Source organism: Manis javanica, chromosome 12, assembly GCF_040802235.1.
Source record: "Manis javanica isolate MJ-LG chromosome 12, MJ_LKY, whole genome shotgun sequence".
Taxonomy (NCBI): Eukaryota; Metazoa; Chordata; class Mammalia; order Pholidota; family Manidae; genus Manis; species Manis javanica.
In genome coordinates this window covers 100,032,687-100,052,021 of record NC_133167.1, presented here as the reverse complement: position 1 = coordinate 100,052,021, position 19,335 = coordinate 100,032,687, and the positions used below count along the sequence as shown (strand labels likewise).

At 40.1% G+C, this 19,335-nt stretch overlaps 1 protein-coding gene across 10 annotated transcripts in view; it reads right to left on the bottom strand.

Moving 5' to 3' along the window:
- FAT1 (FAT atypical cadherin 1) overlaps positions 1–19,335 on the bottom strand; it is a 116,721-nt gene that overhangs the window by 23,615 nt on the left and 73,771 nt on the right. For 8 of the 10 annotated variants that reach the window (XR_012124019.1, XM_073219122.1, XM_073219123.1 and 5 more), the window contains exons 6-12: positions 18,861–19,071; positions 17,440–17,508; positions 16,306–16,445; positions 11,790–12,065; positions 11,455–11,665; positions 2,473–6,540; positions 1,770–1,966 (exon numbers count right to left, since the gene is read on the bottom strand). Coding sequence is in view for 9 of the 10 variants with exons in the window: in XM_073219122.1 (XP_073075223.1) it covers positions 1,770–1,966; positions 2,473–6,540; positions 11,455–11,665; positions 11,790–12,065; positions 16,306–16,445; positions 17,440–17,508; positions 18,861–19,071 (5,172 nt within the window). In the remaining variant the exon portion in view is untranslated. The remainder of the gene's footprint in view (positions 1–1,769; positions 1,967–2,472; positions 6,541–11,454; positions 11,666–11,789; positions 12,066–16,305; positions 16,446–17,439; positions 17,509–18,860; positions 19,072–19,335) is intronic. The other 2 variants (XM_073219125.1, XM_073219128.1) reach the window with 1 other exon arrangement.

Below are 19,335 nucleotides of genomic sequence, written 5' to 3'. Positions count from 1 at the left end.
AGGTGAACTGCATTTTATGACTCATGAAACAGGATGTTCTGCAATAGCAATGACTTCAAATGATGTAGTGTCCAAGTTTCACCATTCCCAAAGATGGTAGGGTATTCATCCAAACAATAGGCAAGTGTTCCCACCTCACCCCCCCCAATATGTTATCTTCATACCCCACCCCCATAAATACCACCAAAATGTATATAAACATGGCTCGGAGTGAGCTCCTCGTCCCCCTAAGCTCCACTGCCCTCTGTGCCCGTTTCCCTGAGAAGGGCCGGCCCCTTGCCCAGCTGCAGCGAGCTGCTCTTCCACTCCTGAGGTCGATGTCCTCTACCCAGCCTGCCTTTAACCTATGGCCCTTCTTCCTTCTTCCCCTCTATTCCCTGCCCTTCACTCGCCCACCTATTTGCTCATGAATGCACTTCAGGTTCCTTTTCGATCTCCTGTGTCAGGCGTCCATCCACATCATGACACCGAGACGGCCACGTCCACGCCAGTCAGGGCGCACGGGGCGGGGCTCACCTCTCAGTCCTCTGCCAGCTGTCACTCGGCTCACCGCCCCGCCTCCTGAAGTCTCTCCTTCGCTCTCAGCATCACTGCCCTGACACCATTCACCTGCTTACATCTGCTGAGGGAAATTCCTCTTCTCTTTTTTCCTTTTGTCACTATCCTCTCAAATTAGTCCAGTTGTCAGTTATCCATAGAAACTGCCTGGTTTACAAGTCCTCCCCTCATGTCCATCCTCACTGTCACCTCCTCTAAATGTCTGAATGACACATTCAACTGAATGTCCCACTGAGTGAAACAACACATCTCAAAGGGAACTCAACATGCCTCGTCACGTCCCCGCAAACCAATTCCCACTCCATGCTTAGCTGTGGTCTTCCTCCCAGTCACTCCTGCAGGACCCAAGTCCACCCTGACCTTTCTTGCTTGCCAGGTGGCTACATCCAGGCAGGACCAATGGCCACCAGCTTCCTGGGGTGCCTCTGTCCTTCTGCCACCCCTGCCTACCACCATCCACCCCTTTTTACCCTCGGCCTTGTCTAAATGGACAGAATCCTACCAAGCTCAGCTCTTTAAGGAACTCTTGGTTCATGCCACCATCTTTCAAATACGAAAGGATTCAAAGGGTCCCTATTTTCTCAAGGATCAAGTCCCACCTTCCCAGAAGGGCCTTCCCAGCCTCTGTGACCTAGTTTACCCTGACACCCCTGCCTTTGCACTTCTCCTTGACCGTCTCCTCACTACTGCTCAGAGGCTGACCTAGCCCCGCTCCCCCAGCCCAGCTGCAGCGAGCCCTCCTGCTTGAGCCCTCCACCTGTTCTCGTACTCAGTGGTGGGCCCCGCAGGTACGGGAGCCACCTCACCAACGGCTCCCTTGCTCTGGTGTGTAAAGTAGCAAGTGCCCAGAACACAGTCTGTTACAGCAAAACACAGCTTCATTATCAACAACCACTGGCCAGGTATTTCCCCCAATAACCTCACATAAGAGAATCCCTCCATAAAAACTATACAGAGCATTTGTGGAGTTAAACTCAACTGTAATCCTGTCTGTAATGCACAGCATTTCTGAGCAAGGTGTTGAAGCTATTTAGCATTCCCTAAAATAGCTCTGAAGCAAATTTAACTCATGTTATTTAACACTCACCTCTGCGTAGATGGCAGGCGATAACATGAAACATGTTTGAATTACACAACAGGCAGTCCTACTGAATGGTCTAAGAAAGAAATCTGAATTTATAACATATAAATTTAAAGAAAGAATAGCCTACCTTTTCACAAACTGGGCTGTTGTCATTGGCATCAAGAACTTTTACTTCAACTATAGCTTTGGATGAGAAGGTCCCATCAGTGGCTGTGATAGTAAGAAGATAATTGTCCCTTTTTTCCCTATCTAGAGGTTTCTTCACATAGACTTTCCATTCATTCTGTATATTTTCAACAGCAAACTGCCCCAAAGGGTCCCCTCCTATGAAACCAATGAAGAAAGATGACAGGCAAATTCATTGCAGTAAGAAATAAATTAACAGGAGAAATAAATGTACAAAAGAAATACGATAGGGTCTGAAAGAATTAAGGTTGTTTCAAACAAATTACATTTCAATTCGGTAGTTTTCCCACTTTTTTTGAAGTCCAAGCAGCATTACAATGTGTATTTAAACACATTAAGCCAAATAAAATATGAAGACTACTAAATAATACTTTAGCTCATATTGAAACTCATTTTTCCTTTCTGATTTGCAACATATTTATTATGTTAAGTACGAATTTCAAAAGGAGTCATAAAAACCAAAAACTGTCTAATGAAACAACTGTGTACTTTGCTCAAAGAACTTAATAGATAATATTAGATATTAATCTACTTAACTAAAATCATCCCTTTGACTCAATTGTCATAAAATATGTATCTCATATTTATACTTCTAATATGATTTAATTTTAAATCGAACCATTACGTTTCCATTTTTTTTTTACCTGTTATGTAATATGTCACTTGTCTGTTGATCTCTTCAGAATCAGCATCTGTGGTACTCAGAATGGCAATCACACCACCTGGCGGATCATCTTCACTCACGGTCCCTTTATAGATCTCTGCTGTGAATCGTGGGGGACTATCATTGACGTCAGTGACAGTCACGTCTACGATGGCTGTGGAGGACAGCTGAACCTTCTCACCATGATCGGATGCAATCACTTTAATCTGGTGATTGTCTCTCTTTTCATGGTCAAGTTCCTTGAGGGTTGTAATCCAGCCTGTTTCCATGTTAATGGCAAAAGATTCAATGACTTCTACACTTTGTGACTGATCCAGACTGTACATAACTTGGCCATTGGTTCCTGAATCGAGATCAGATGCCCGGACCTGGATGACTCTACTTCCCCCTGGCAGGTTTTCAACAATATATGCCTCATATGGGCTGGATTCCAGGACAGGGCTGTTATCATTTGCATCTTTCACTTGGATACTAACATCTACAGATGCCGCCACCTCATAGTCATCATGAGTGCTCCGGGCAAGTATGGAAAACTGGTACCACTTAGTAGTCTCATGATCGAGGCTCTTCTCCAGTTTCAGTCTCCCACTCTGTCTGTCAATCACAAAGAACTCATCCCTATTACTTTCGGGAGTATTCCCTTTGATTAGGCTGTAAATAATAGCCCCACTGTGTTCTGCTCGGATGAGATCTATTTCTGTTCCAATAGGCATGTCTTCTGAAACTGTATAGGTATAAAATGGTTCTGAAAATTTTGGAAGCTGAATTTCTGGGGGAAGTATTTTAACATAGACGGGAACAACAGATTCTTTTGGTGGAGACCCGTTATCCACAGCTCTAACAAAGAAGGTGAAGAACTCATTTTCTAAGCCGATTAAGCTTTCCCTTGTAGTAATTATGCCAGACAGTTTGTTAATTTCCAAGTTCTCTTTTACACTTTCAGAATTGGCTTCGATGGCATAGGTGACATCGGCACTGGAGCCCTCATCAGCATCACTTGCGAGAATCTTAACAACTGATGTCCCTTTGGGAGCACTGGACCCGATGTCCACTTCATACTTGGTTGCTCGAAACTGTGGTGCATTATCATTGTCATCTGTAAGGATGACATTAATGGTGCAGAAAGCAACTTTCCCTCCAGCATCCTTAGCCATTAAACGGACTGCGATGACTTTCTCCGCGGGGGTTTCTCGGTCAAGTTTCTCCAGAGTAAATATCTGTCCTCTCTCATTTGCGTAAAATCTGTCCCTGGCAAAATCATTCACAATATGGTAAGTGATGTGGCCGTAAATACCAGAATCCCCATCAGTTGCTTTAACCTCAATCAACAGGGTGTGTAAGGGGGCATTTTCAGCAAGCTCGACTTCATATTCATTCTGAGGAAAAACAGGGCTGTGCAAATTGCCTCCAATTACAGTTACATGAACCTGAGCTGAACTTCTGAAAACTCCATCGGAAACAGAAATGTTAAGACTGTAAAATGGCTTCAAGGTGTGCCGGCGCAGGTTCGAGAGTGTGATAATCCCCGTTTCACTGTCAATGACAAAATTCTTATGATCGTTGCCAGACAGAATGGAATATTCCAACCTGTCTATGTCTGAGCTATCTGCATCATAGGCTTTTACACAGGTCACAAAATGTCCATGAGCGGCATGCTCGCTTATTTGGGCTTTATAAATCTGTTGGTCAAATAGTGGCGGATTATCATTGAGGTCAGTGACGTCCACTGTGACAATCACATCACTGCTCAGTGGGGGCATGCCGCCATCAACAGCCCTTACAAAAATCGTGTGCTGCTGTAACTGCTCATAATCCAAAGTTCTGACAAGGGAGATGAGACCTGTGCTGCGATCCAGGTGAAAATGATCATGACTCTTGCTGTGATTGCCAAGCACATGGTAGGAAATGCCTCTATTGGGTTCGGAATCAGAATCTGTTGCTCTCACTTGGACGACAGACGCTCCAATGACGGATGCCTCAGACAGGGTTGCAGTGTACGACTGCTGAATGAACACGGGCGGGTTATCATTGATGTCTTCCACTATGATGTCAGCAAATACTTCTGCATGAGCACCCGTCAAGGAGTCGGTTGCTCGTATACTCAGTTTATATGCTGGGTGGGCCTCGAAATCCAGGGGAGCTATGACATTGATAACTCCAGTGTTGAAGTTAATAGTGAACTGGCTAAAAGGATCTCCATCCGTGATGCTGTAGAACACTTTCGGCCCTTCTGGACTGTTGGCTTGTATGTGGACCACTGGGCTGTGTGTCTGGATATTCTCTGGAACCTCTGCACTGTAGAAAGGTTTCTCAAACACAGGCATGGCTTTATTCATGACTGTGATTGGAACGATAACTTCAGCCGAAAAGGCTGGGTTCCCTCCATCTTTTGCAACCACTGTGACGAGATATTCTTTATTTAAGGTGTCAGGTTCAAACTGTTTTTTGAGTGAAATTTCACCTGTGGCTCCTACTTGAAAGTGCTCGTGATGTTCCTTAAGGTAGTAATGCACTTCCCCATTTCTGCCACTGTCTCTGTCTACCGCGGTCACACAGCGAATAATCTGGCCCACCAGAGTATCCACTTTAACAACAGCATAGTAAGGCAGGTTGACAAACACTGGTGTATTATCATTTTGGTCTTCTACGGTAACCTTCACAACTACATGGGCCACTGCCAACGGCTTATGTTCTTGCGTCACTTCTACCACCACATCAAATGCCTCCTGCCGCTCACGATCAAATGGTATACCAGTGGTGGACAGAACTCCTGAAGTCCGGCTTATTTTAAATCTGCGATCTGGGTTGAGGATATGGTAAAACAAAGGCTCATTGATTGGGTTCCCAATAGCCGTAATGACAGCGAGTGTTCTGACCTCGGTAGAATTCTCTTTTACTGTCGCAGCGTAGAAATCTTGGGTAAACTTTAGTTGGCTTTCTTTGCTTTCTCTCACATGGATTTTCACGGAGGTGAGACTTATAAACCTGCCATCAGAAGCTCGAATGGTTAACTCATAGCGGCTTCGCAACTGAGTTGTGTTTTGTACAGTTATAGTACCAGTCTTGTAGTCCATCAAAAACTTCTCCCCGATGTTGCCTTCAGTGATGGAGTACATTAACTGTGAGAATGCACTTGAATCGGCATCAGTAGCATTCACTGTGATGACTTCTACTCCTTTGTAGGTTGGCAACAAAAGCGATGCTTCATAGAATGATTTGGGGAACACAGGAGGGCAGTCATTAATGTCAATTACATGGACAGTCACATTAGCTGCATACTCAGCAAACAAATGTGGTGTTCCCATGTCATGCACTTGTACAGTGAAGTGAAAAGTACTAGTTTCTTCATAGTCCAAACTTAGGACTGTATGAATAGCACCAGTGCTAGAATCAATAGCAAAATATTTGTGTATAGATGGTTCAACAATGTGATAAACAAGCAGAGCATTTGACTCCCTATCAGCATCGGTTGCTCGGATCACTAGTGGAACATTCCTGTCTGTTAGGACCACACTGTTGATTGAAGCTGATTCACTAATGAGTCCTGTGTATTCTGCCTGCATAAAAACGGGCACGTTGTCATTTTCATCCTGCAGATGCACTAGAACAGTTGTATTTGTAGACAAACCAGCCATGTTAGTTCCTTGTATTATCAATGTATAAAGGGGCAAAGTTTCAAAATCCAGGGCCTTCTGAGTGATGATGCTTCCAGAATGTGGGTTAATATCAAAAGCATCAGCTACATTTCCATCTTTTATTTCATAGATGACTGATGATTGACTGTGGGCTGTAACCATCCCGACAAAACTTCCAGGGCTCACAGTTTCACTAATTTCAACAGAATATTCTTTGGATGTAAATTTAGGAGAGGCATTGTCAGCAATTGTGACGAAGATATGCACCGAAGTTATTTCACTCATTGGTGGACTGCCTTTATCTGTAGCTTTCACCATTAAATCGTATTCCACTTGGTTACTTCGATCTAATTCTTTGGCAGTTTTTATGGAGCCCAAGATGGGATCAATTGTAAAAGAATTTCCAATATTTCCTGGAAGGAGGAAAAAAAACCAGAATGTTAGAGGAAAAACACAGGAACCAACAGAAATCGTGTTGGAGACACAGAAGCAAAGGTATCTTCAAAGATGATATGCTGAAATTAGAGAGAAATTCAGGGGTTAACGTTTGAATGGGACTTGTTTGATTCAACTCATTTCATCTCTACCAACCTAAAATAAGGCAGACTTTTCAGTTTTCATCCATAGATTATGAAAAGAAAGAAACAGAATAACACTCTGTACCTAAAGCCAAAACTCATTCTCCACTGGTTAAACTGGGGATGGGATGCAAAATGATACGGTTATCCTTCCTTTCAGCAATTAAGTTAATAATTCTACAAGGGTCCCTCAAAAACCCTTTGGAACTTATTTATATTTTCAACATTTGTCACTTGCAAATTCTCAATATTTTTATTCATTATGAAAGGGAAGACTTTGATTCACTGAGAAAATTTAACAGGCTTCAAGAGAGTTGTCCCTTATTTTAAATATCCAGGGAATTGATGAATAAGGTTGTGTATAATCTGCCATTACTGTGTAAATTAAAGATTTCAGTAATATTCCCTTTATCTTTTTCAGGTCAATTGATTTTCAAGGTCAGTGGTTCTCAACAGGAACGATTTTGCCCAGAAGGGGGGCCTTCAACAATATCTGGAGACATTTTTGGTTATCACTACTTAGAGGGAGAGGGTTACTAAGATCTAGTGGGTAGAAACCAGGGGTGCTGCTCAATGTCCTACTGTACAGGACAGTACCCATAACAGAGAATTTTTTGGTCCAAATGTCAATAGTGCTGAAGCTGAAAAACTCTAAAAATGTTTTATTTGCTTTTCTCTGCATCTTTTCTAACTATTATATATACAAGTATTTAGCTGCAAAGCAACACCACAATATTCCATCGTTGCATATAAGCAATTGAAATCTATTTTAAGAAACCAGCAGTTTACTATCTTTTTGGATAGATCAAGGCAGTGTGAGGGTCCTCAGATTTGATTCAACCCTTTCTGCCTTCTGTTTTATAAACAAGAATCCAGAATCCTTTGTCCTAGTCATAGAACTAAATTAATTTTCCCCCAAAGAACTATTATACTACCCAAAACAAAGCAGACTTGCCACTTCACTGCATTTTCAAATCCTGGTTTTCTTTAGGTTTGCAGTCAAGTGTGGCCTTTCTTAGACCAGAATTATTTAGTGTGATTTGGAAACTAGGGTATTAACCAAGCACTTCTTTCTCCACATCATTACTAGTAAACACTTCCTCTATAGCCCTCATTTCCTTCCTTTAATATATTTTCCCAAAATCCATGACAATTTTTTGTGAGGCCAGACACGGTCTGGTTTTCATTAAGTCTGCCTGGCCCTGCATCCAGGCCCCAAGACAATGCCTCAGCCTCCATAAGGCCGCCTCACTCCTCAATCAGGCAAGCGCCCTCTCATCTCAGGACTGCTGTACTTGCTCAGGGCTTTGCCATGCATTCACTCATCCATTCATTCAGGTTCCATGCAAGAGAATGTGACGGTGAGGCCTCCCCTGACCTTCCCCCTCAGGATGGCTATTTCTGCCTCCTCGGCCTGTTTTTCCTTACAGCATGCATTGCAACGTTCTTATCTGTTCTCTCCCCAGAATAGAAGTTTCATTTAAGCATGGCCTGTTTTATTCATTATTTTATCACCTGCACCTAGAAAAATGCCCGACACATAGGAGACCTTTTATGAATATCTGTTGAATGAAACAACTTTTACACATGTGTGGAAAGGTAATGGATTAAATACCGAACAGGTTTACCAGAAGCAAATTAGTATGTATGCTCAGAAAGACATTACATGTATATTTGGTTTTGTTTTTCTACATTTATCCTTTTATTGTTACCAACAAACATTTGTTAGACTAAGCACTTCAAGTATTAGCAAAAGGAATGTGTACTAATTGGGAAGCTCTGATTTAAAAAAAATTATCAGCATGTAAAAATTCAGAAACATTCTTTATCACCTTGTCTCTTGACTCTGATAAAGACAGCTCCAAGCTTGTCACTGATAACAAGGCTTAACAGGAACCCAGCTAGTCACTTCATATGTGGACCCCACATGCATATATATTAAGGCAGAAATAATCAGATTTGTAGATGGGAGAGCAACTCTGGTTTATTTGGAAAAACAGAGAGTTGCTGAGTGGCTTGAACGTGCCCTGATCTGATCTAGTCATAGGTCACCACACACTGAAATACATGTAGAGTATTTGTGAATGAATTAACAGAGCAGTGCAGAAGTTTGTGCTAGGTTGAAGGCTTGGTCATTTACTTTGGATGGAAATACTGGTGATTTCTAAATAGCCTTAAATTGTTCTACTTGAACAAGGCAATTATCTGGACAAGCATGTGAATTTGGCTCACTGGCTGTGACTGTACTGCACACATATACCCCCCAAAGGGCAGGTCAGAGAGCTGTGCACAAGAACCTGTTTCCTCCCACCATAGAGAAGCTGTGGCTGCTCTGTAAGATGCCAACTGCCTGGCACATGCAAACTCTATAAAGTGTCCACCTGCAATTATATGCAACCTAAGTTTGGGAAAGAAAACCAGTTCTGGTATATATACTGAGTGACTTTTATTTCTATGTACTACAGCTTTTTGAAGTTACAATAATCTACTTTAAAGTATATATGTAAAGAGAAGATAATACCATACACCACAAAGTATGGCACTGATACATCTCTAAGCACACAACTCAATCGTTTCTGAAAAGATTCTTTAATTCCTTTTTCCCTAACACTCCTAATCAGACCAAACCTTTTGCTCAATAGATTGTTGCTAAAAAAACATGCTGTTACAGCCTTAAGTTTCAACTAGTCTTCTGAACTTTATTAAAACGTGATCTGACATAAATGAGAGACAGGTGATTAGGAATGAACTGTTCAATGAAAGACTATAGGGCCATTTTATAATTCTTATTATTTCAACACTGTTATACACACACAATGGCAGTTGTTTCCTGTAATTATTTAGCACAACTTTTATATTAACAAATCTACATTAAAAAAAAATCTTCTTCAAAGACTAGATTCTGTGTCAGAATAGGTCATTGGTATCTATTCTTTGAGTGCAGATACACTTCCATTCTTGGAATACCAAATTACTAACCCCATCAGTCATTACAAGCATTTGAAGAATGCACACGCCTTTTGTCAGGCACCAACAATCACATTTTAACCACCCAGTTGTTGAAAATTATGTGAAAGCTAAGGGAAAGTTTTAACATTTTCTCCTACACAAACCCAGTCAGTTTGTCTATGAGGAAATAATTTTGTTGAGAGGCTCAGGCATGCACAAATGGAATGCATTGTTTTTTTTAACAGCTCAATTTCTGAGGCAGTAGAAAAACCTTTATCTTTATTCAAGGCACTAACTATACGACAATTCATTTCGACAGTGCAACCATGGCTAGTGTACGGAATCTTATTTGTGAGTAAATGGACTAAATTTAGTCATTTTCAGGGAAATAAACTTCAAATACATTAAGATATAAAAGTACTTTAACCACATAAAATACACTAAGTATTTTTAAAATATTACTCTCCATTTACTCAGCTCTTGATTATATGACCTATAGTTAATTTACACCTGTACCAATGCTGATGCCTAGGAAAGATAAGGAAAGATACAATTTCTAAATATGCAGAGGTGCAAACTTACTTAAAAAAAAAGGCAAGTTAAATGGAAGGTCTCAGTTCCCTAAAATCATTACCAAGATGGAAGAATGAAACTATATTCTTTATACTAACTATGGCTCTAGGAAAAATGGAAGCTGCCTTCTCGATATTTAATCACTTACAGTATTTGGCAGGAATAGGGAAAAGTTGCAAAAGCATGGTGGTTTCTGACTATAAAGATCAATATATATGCTCTAACGCAGACCCGTTTCTATCGGGGGCTTCCTTTTTGCAAGAACATACATTTGTGGACCAACAGTAACCACGACCTATCAAGCCCACGTATGAATGCTCCCAGCATGGCACTGGCGTATAAAGTGAGCCTAAGGAATCCATGCAATAAACAAATGAATGACTAGATAGCAGCATAAAGCAGAGAACAAAAACATTTCACTTTGCTACAACTGCTTCTTGGTGATCCTCGTGGAGTCTGGCACCTCTTGACCTGCCATACCTAGAAATGTCCAGGCCCACGGTTCCAGCTGGTCTTCCCTGCCTGTCTGCCCAACTTGAACCCCTCAGGCTTTTCAATATTTTTTCAAGTTCAACTCCCAGCCCTGGGGCCTATTGAAAGACCCTAATTCCATTAATAAAATGCAACAGTTAAAGGTACATGGGGGTGAAGTGGAAGGAAAGCTAAAACTGGAAAGGGGATAAGAGGCATGACACCCTTGTTATGTTTGACTAAATTACAGTCAAATATATAATTGACAGGAACAGGGAAAGCACTGGTATTTTATAAATTATGATCAGATGAGTCAGCAAATTGGATGAATTTCCTGCTTTGCCCAAGAGAAGAGTAAAATATTAAATTACTGGCCAGGGTTTTCCTAAGAGTGTCTCATAGTTAACAGATATTATGGAGGAAAATATTTGTGTGGTTAAAACATTTTGGAAGTACTGAATTGTTCAAATAAAGTTTTCTTTATGGTAGGACTTGTCAGAGTTCTGAATCATTTGACTATTAGGAATCCTCAAGAACTTACCTATATTTAGTTAGGACTCACTAGCATTATTCTTTAATGAGTTAAAAGTTTAAAAAAAATTTTTTTTCCCTCCTCCAAGCATGTAAAATGGTAGCTGAAGATCAATTTAAGCAATTTTTATAGTGATACACAGAACTGTTTCAACACCTAGAACTAGCTTTAGAAAAGAAATATATTTTTTGAAGTTATACATCTATTAAGTGCTCCAAAAATACCTGATTCAATAGAGTACAGCACTTCTGCATTTTTCCCTTTGTCCTTGTCCAGAGCTGTAACCTGCAACACGACGGAGCCCACAGCTGCTGATTCATAAACCCGCCCTTCGTAGGAGGAGCTCGTGAACCAGGGCGCGTGGTCATTTGTGTCACTGACATTGACAACAATCCGTGCAAAGTTGCGCTTCACAGGGACATCTTGATCGCGTACCTAAAAGAATCAGCACATTACAATTCTACTGGGATTTTCCTTGTAACTGATTAAAAACCACTCTGAAAAACACGAAGTCCTTCTGGAACCAAATGGTGGCAGAAGAATAAGCAGAAAGCCATACCATGACTGTAAGAACATGCTGGTGAATGGCTTCATGATCAAGCGTTTCAGAAGTATACAGAGAGCCGGTTGCGGGATCAAGACGAAATTTCTTGAGACTCAATGGATCAATACTGCTTTGCAGAGTATAGATTAGTTTGTTTTTCTCATCCTTATCCACAGCACTGATTTGCAAAATTTCTGTTTGTGGCATGGTATCTTCTGGAATAACAACTTCATATTTTGATGTAGAAAACTGAGGACGATGGTCATTAGTATCTATTACCTTGATGAATACCTTTAATGACAAAATGATTCACATAGTAATATTCCTAATAATGACATTTTACTATTTAAAGAATCAGGGAGAAATACCAGATGCACATTATAAAAAAGCTGACTTTTTAGGAAAAGGAAATATACATGAGAAATAAAAGCAGCAAAAATCCAGAATACAACTTTAAAATGTCTCATTGATATATCACCTATATACACATGGGTAAGATAGTGAAGACACCTTTCACACATTTCTTTCAGAAATGTGGACTTAATTTCTCTTGGGTCTCCAGATGAGAAAGATTTCTAGGTCACTCATATAAAGGTAACAGAGAATTTACTTTACCAAGATAGACAGAAGACTAATTTCCTGTTACCAGATTTGAATCTGTAACAACCAAGCCAGCAAGTCACTGAGGTGAGTATGAGACTAGATGTTACAGTATCTAAATATCTTGTTCCCATCTTTCAAACTCCAAATTCCTACTGATAGATTTTATATGTATATATATATACAAAAAAATTAGGAATGTGCTTTAAAGTCCTTGTATTTCTGTGATCATAAAACCTATATACATATAGTAAACACTTTAATATCCTAAAAGCAATTTAAGTACATTGAAGAAAAGATAAACGCTGTTAATGGTGACATAGAATAAAAACTTTGGAGAAAAAAAAGATGTTAAAAAACTCAGTCTTAAGCTAAATTTTAAAAAGTTTTTTTTTTTTTACTTAAACAAGAAGAGGATTAATTTTCAGAATGAAAAGATGTATGTGGGTAAGGCATAGTGGAAATCACTACGATTTACAGACAGTTTGTAGTTATGACAGAAATCTGAGCTTCGTTGGCTCATATGGAATAAAGGGGTTCGCTAGTCCGAATGGCACAGGAGGCCCCAGTCCCAGGGGTGACCAGGTAAAGCTATTACCCACACTGGTGCAGACATATGCACCAGAGGCCTTCCCATGAAAACTGTGCGAGTGTTCTAGAACACTACAATACCAGTGGTGGACTTCTGACATTAAGCTTTATATGAATACTAAAAACAGTCACCAAACAAAGATTTTCTGTGAAAGTTATGTAAATATTTAGAACTACAGATGCCTCACTTTTAAAGGTCAGCGATGACCCAAGAGAGATGTTTATAAGGGTAATCTGAACAAATTAATTCATTTTATATTCATTTCCACTATAAACTTAGAAATTAATTTTCTCATGGAGTCAGTGTTGGGCAGAGAGAGTTGAAACCTGCTCCAAGATTAATTAATCACAAGTACATAGGAAGGGCTAAAGTAAAAACAACCATTTTTGGTCAGGTGATTCAACGGAAACATACTTGTTGGGCACCTGACATACTAATAATAACTGAAAATTCCTGTGTGACGGTCCCTGCCCTCGAGGTGCTCCCCGCCTCGTCAGGCACTGTCTTACACACAGGGAGCCTAATGAGCTTTCACCTATCATCAAATACGTTTTAGGAGTCAAGAGATGGTCTGGGACTTTGCTCAAAATGCTTTAGGAGGAGAAAAGGCTTTGCCTGCATAGGTTTTAGGTTGGCAGATGAATACATAATGGGATGAGGGAAGAGCTTGGTCAAAAACATGAGGGCAAGAGGTGCAATCAAACACCGCCTCAGACCTGGAGCTAAGGGATCACATGGGAGAGGGGCAGGGAGAAGGTGGGAGGCGACCGGCAGAGCCACGAGTCCTGACAGAGGCTGGGGAAGTATATATCCCATATGCTCTGAGCCTTTCGACCAGAGGGAATTTACGTTTACCTCCTCTCCCCAGTCAGGCAGACTGTTCCGGATGCACAGTGAAAGCCCAGACCGTTCAGCGGGCAGTGCAAAATGAATTGCAGGGACAGAGAAGGAGACACGAAGGTGGCTTAAGTGGCAATGGGGAACAAGAGACCAAACCAGGGCTGGGGTACCACAGTGAAGGCTTTGTGAGCGCTCAGTGGGTGACAGGCTCTGCGGGCTTTGAGATCAAGCACCCTGCGTGTTACCTCAGCCCTTATGAGCCCCCACAAGGATGGAATCTCTATGCCTGTTTTCCAGATGAGGAAAGGGAAGCAGAGGGTTTTGGCCACTTGCCCACGGACAGGACTAAAGAGGCAGACCTGAAATTCAAACTGAATGGCCTGCTTCATAGTATGTAATGCTGATACTTGAGAGAAACTGAAAGAAAACATGAAAAAGCACAGATATTTCAAAGAAAGAAAAAAATGTCAACTGGATTTGGTAAGTTAACTTGAGATACCAGATAAAGCCAACTGACTTGAATCACTGCCAGTCAGCACCCTAAGCAGAAAATGGCAGTAGCGAAGGAGGAGAGCTGCTCAACAGAGCACTGGCCACTACACCACGACGCCCCACTGCTGAGGCTGCCCCTCGGCTTGGCCCCACAGGGCCCTCTGACCCTCACACCCGACATCTTCAGCTACTGATCTTGATGCAGCAAACCCCGTTCTGTTGATTCCTGAGTTTAAACTACAAACCTGACCTGCCAGGCTGGGTTCCGGTGCCTTCCTGGTCTGCTTCTGATCTCTGTGTCCCTCTTTAAATGGTATCTGCTGCTCTGCCTGCACCCAGAGTCCTACGTCCCTGTTCTCATCCCAGATTAGAAACTGAAGCCTAGTTACTGATTGTCCCCTTTGGCCTTAACAGGTCACAGCCTGGGCTCTCTCGCCATTCTCTGAGATTCTGACTGCATCTCCTTGCCAGCAATTCATTAGGATATTATCAAGACCCTCTGAATATAACTCAAAATAAGTTAAAGAAGCATAAATGAAGCACTGAAACTTAATATTTCCTCTGTCCCTACAGAAAGACTAGAATATACTTCTGAGTTTTATGGGAATTTCAGACTCTATACCATATTTCACACAAAGTTCTTAACTATACTAACTAAAACTATAATTATTGGGAAAGGGGATATTATTGCTAATTGTTCAGTTATGTAATAAGTAAAAATGCTACGAGTAAATATATCTTTAGTAAAGGGAACACATGGCACACAGGGCCATGCGTAAAGCTCAGTCTCTCCTTTGGCTAGATTTCTGGTTATTGATTATTTGAACTGCTCTACATACAGTTACACTCTTGAAACATTTCTGAATTAAATTTATTACAATTCTTGGTGTTTTAATTCACATTTTAATGCTCTAAAGCCGAACTTCTACAATGAGAACAGTTACCGACAAAACTAAAATTTAATATTGTACTAGAACTTTGACATGACAATCTTAATATGACCCCAAAGCATGGTACATATAGCAATTTTAAATACATTAAAAATCACAAGCATTTGGAGAAAGGAATAAGGTGTTTTCACAACTGTCTTTAAATCATCTACTCACTTATTGAAAAGACATCACATTATAATTCTCATTCTTCATTGTATTTAAATATAAATCATTTAGGTGATCTGCCTCACATAAGATTTAAAAGAGTATAATCTAAAGCTAGAAAATTGGAATTCAGAGCCATTTTATCCTCCACTATTTTACTTTTTCCTTTTAACTCTTCGGATATAGCAGATTATATTGAAGCTTTCAGCTTCTACTATCCGGACATGAGCAACAAGATGGAAGAATTTTGTTGTCTAATATTTCAGCTTCTAGAACAATTCCTGGTGCATAACAAGTGTTGAATAAATTCTCAAATAGCCCACACTGAAAATCAAGGAGAATTTAAATTTAATTTTATAGGGTTTTAACATTTAAATCTAAAATCCCAGTAATCTGGCCATCTCTTAATCATTAGATAGGAACAAATAAAGATGTTGAAGGACTGATGAGGACAATTTTTATCAGTCATTTTATAAACTCTAGTTAAGGTAGCCAAGGGGAGAAAAATCCAAAAGGTGATACAAAGTTAATCAATCACTAACCAGCTCTCATGAAAATGACCCACACAATTCCTTCCCAACAGTGACAAACTTCATACACTCACTACAGCACAAAGTGAGTATACAATTAGAAAATTTTGATGGCATAATGTGTGTGTTTTAAAATCTTCTTCCAAAATTTTCAAAAGCTGTTAATTACATGTAGCAAAATCTAAATTAGGGTTTGCAGTTAATTTTCTTTCTAAATAATAATCCCTGGTGTGCAACTGGGTAAAGTATGTCAACCTAGTAACTTCTGATTTGAGAACCTCAGAAGGCTGGAACCAACCGTTGCTGTTGCCCGTGGAGCCTGCACCCCGAATGCCCTCTCATCCTTCCCCTGCCGAATCAGGCAGCAGGGATTCACGTACCTGAGTAAGTATAGCGGTGCTTCCATCTGTAGCTTCGACTGTGAGGTTATAGTTTGATTTCTGCTCTGCATCAAGAGGCTTGGCAACAATGATGGTTCCTGTGCCCTTGTCCACATCAAAGTGACTGTCATAGTTGCCACCTAGTTTAAATTTGGAAAGGTAGAAAAATAGAAACAGGTCACGGGATGAAAAAAATTTCTGCCATCTGTTATATGGCTTTCTAATTCTTACTGGCAGTAAAAACAAGCAAACAAACAAAAAACCACTTCTGATCTTTCAGTCAAGGTGATTTCAAGGAGCTTTCATTTTCAAAGACAAGAAAAGAGCCAATCAGACGGACGTCTTACAAAGGCAAAGTTGGCCATAAAATTGTCAAGGAAGCTGAGAGGAAGGCAAGAAAGCGACTCTGAGAACAGAAAGATCCCGCTAACATTGCCAAGGAATTCCTTTCCATTTGTTTTCTTCAGGGGTTCTGAATATCTCTTTAATTGACATCTCAGTGGCTATATAAAACATCATTTGGTAACCAAGGCCGGCCATTTAAAAGTTTAATTACTCAAAAATAAATCTGCAATGCTTTGAGTATACTACCCTAATAAAGTAACTTTCAAAAACGAGCAGTTAACTCTGGGGGGAAAAAAAAAACAGCAGTTGTTAACATCAATTAGTCCTGGCTCTTACAAACTATCTGAAAAGAGATTTTCCTCATTGTTGGTAAATTCAAAGCTTAATAAAGCAAGAGTCTTTGTGCTACTAACACTATCTAAACGCATTCCCAATTACAGTCTAGACAGAATTCTCTTTTCAAGTCCACTGAACTTCAGATACTTACATGTCAATGAAATGAAATGGAATGAAAATAAAGTTGTAATGTCATTATAAAGTTCTATTACTAAATCTAACCAAAAAGTAAACAACAACACACATACCACACAGTCTTCAGTGGAATCTAAAAATAAGGATCTAGGGATGCGTTAGAAGTCAGTATGTTTGCGGTTGGTATGGGTGACCATGTGCACACTATGTAAAGAAAGAGCAATGAAAGACAGTCACTGGTAATAAAAAAATCTTTAAACTGATGCTTTTATTTTAGATCTCATAATCTCAGGCAAATTATGTGATCTCAGCAGATACCTTCTGCTGTACAGTTCGGGTCACAAGTCATCTGAAAGATGTAAAACACTTCTCTAGCAAGAGTGTCTCCTGGCACAGCCAAAAAGAAGTAAGCAGGCATGGAAAGCAAGCACAGAACAAGGGAGAGCAATCAGAGCAGTCAATCAAACCGGTTCCCAGTGCAGTCAGCGTTACACGGTGGGCTTGGACACTGCACGGCGGAGCCGGCTCATCTGGAAGTGTGGGAGGAGTTAATGGGAAGCTAACAAACTATTCTGATGTAGGTAACTATGAAAATAATCTCACAGGTGTTGATAACATGCATCAACAATCTCATACAATAGACTGAAATTGCGAGGACAGTTAACTATGAAAATAATTCTTTTTCCTTTAAAACTAAACTAACGGTTTTGTAAGTGTTGATGCCATCAACAATCTCATATGACGGACTGAAACTGGGAAAATAGTTAGCTATGAAAATTATCTCTTTTTCCCTTTAAAACTAAGCTAATGGTTTCATAGGTGATGACATCAGCAATCTCACACAATGGATGGAAACTGGGACAACGGCCTGTCTAGTGTGAAAATTCAAGAAAAGTTCCACCTGCCCTGTGGCCCCTGCAGCTCATTTGTCTTCAGCTTCAACTACCTGGAATAGCATTTGGGGGTAAGGTGGCTAAGGAGTGGAAAAGGGAAAGAGGTATGAAGCTAGACATGTATTGCAATACACATGATTTTGAACATCCTTAGGATTAAATAGTGAAGAAACAGAATTTTAAGAAACTAAGATGTCAAAGTCTAATGTGAATGTTTTTTAAAGTATGCTGTAATAGGGTATTCATTCTATGTCTAAGCAAAATTAAATGACCAAAAAAAGGGATTGGCTTAGGCATGTGATTTTTATCATCAGATGATTTAATCTAGCGAACCCTGCTTCCTACTGGAAAATGAGGTAAATGAAACTTAGAAAGTCATAGTTGGCACTACACTTTTTAAGTTACACAATTAAAAATTTTAAGCTTATTCCTTATGAAATACTGACATGTGACAGTCACAGAGGCATAGTTATTCTAAACATTCAAATCATATTCATTAAAAATAGTACTGTGCCATATGTTATGTATAAAGAGGGAAAAATTAAGAAGCTGTGTTTTGGGACCAAAATGTTTAGATTTCGCTGTAACTCCTTGATGCACTCTTAAAAAACCACATTTTTTATTAATGATACGGTACCTAAAGAGAGCTCATTTTAAACAAGTTTAACATGATGGATATTGTGGAAATTCTGCAATCAAAATGGTACAATTTAATACAGATTCTCCACTTATAGGTCTTATTCCCAATTTTAAATTATAAGATGTGCACAAAAATCAGAAAACCACAGACAGGTTCTTCCCAGGATAACCTACATAAGGACAACAAAAACCATGAGAAATGCTTACCAATGATGTCAAACCAAAGAGGTATGCCTGGAGGTTCAACAGATATTACCCCAATCATGTGAGCAACTGGATCACTTTCCATCACAGTAAAGGTGAAAAATGGTTCTTCAAATGAAATTGGCTCCAGGGATGGTTTGGGCTTGGGGATCCATTCAATGTGGAGTCGTGTGGTTGATGATTTTTGGGGGCGACCATTATCCACTGCCTTAATCTATAAAATACAGGCGAAGGGGATAAAAAAAACCCCCAGCAAATTAGAAGTTATATCCCATAACTGAAGCATGGATTGGTTTGCTCTTGAACTGCACCAATTTCAAACATTCAGTGTCTGTATTTTTATATTCCATGTGTTTAATGCTTGATAAAAAGAGCAACCTCTTCATGCCATACTCAACATAAATAACCACAGTGACAGCTGAGAAGGGAAAAGCAAAGCCATCTTTTCCATTGGTAGGTCACAAACACTGAGACCGTT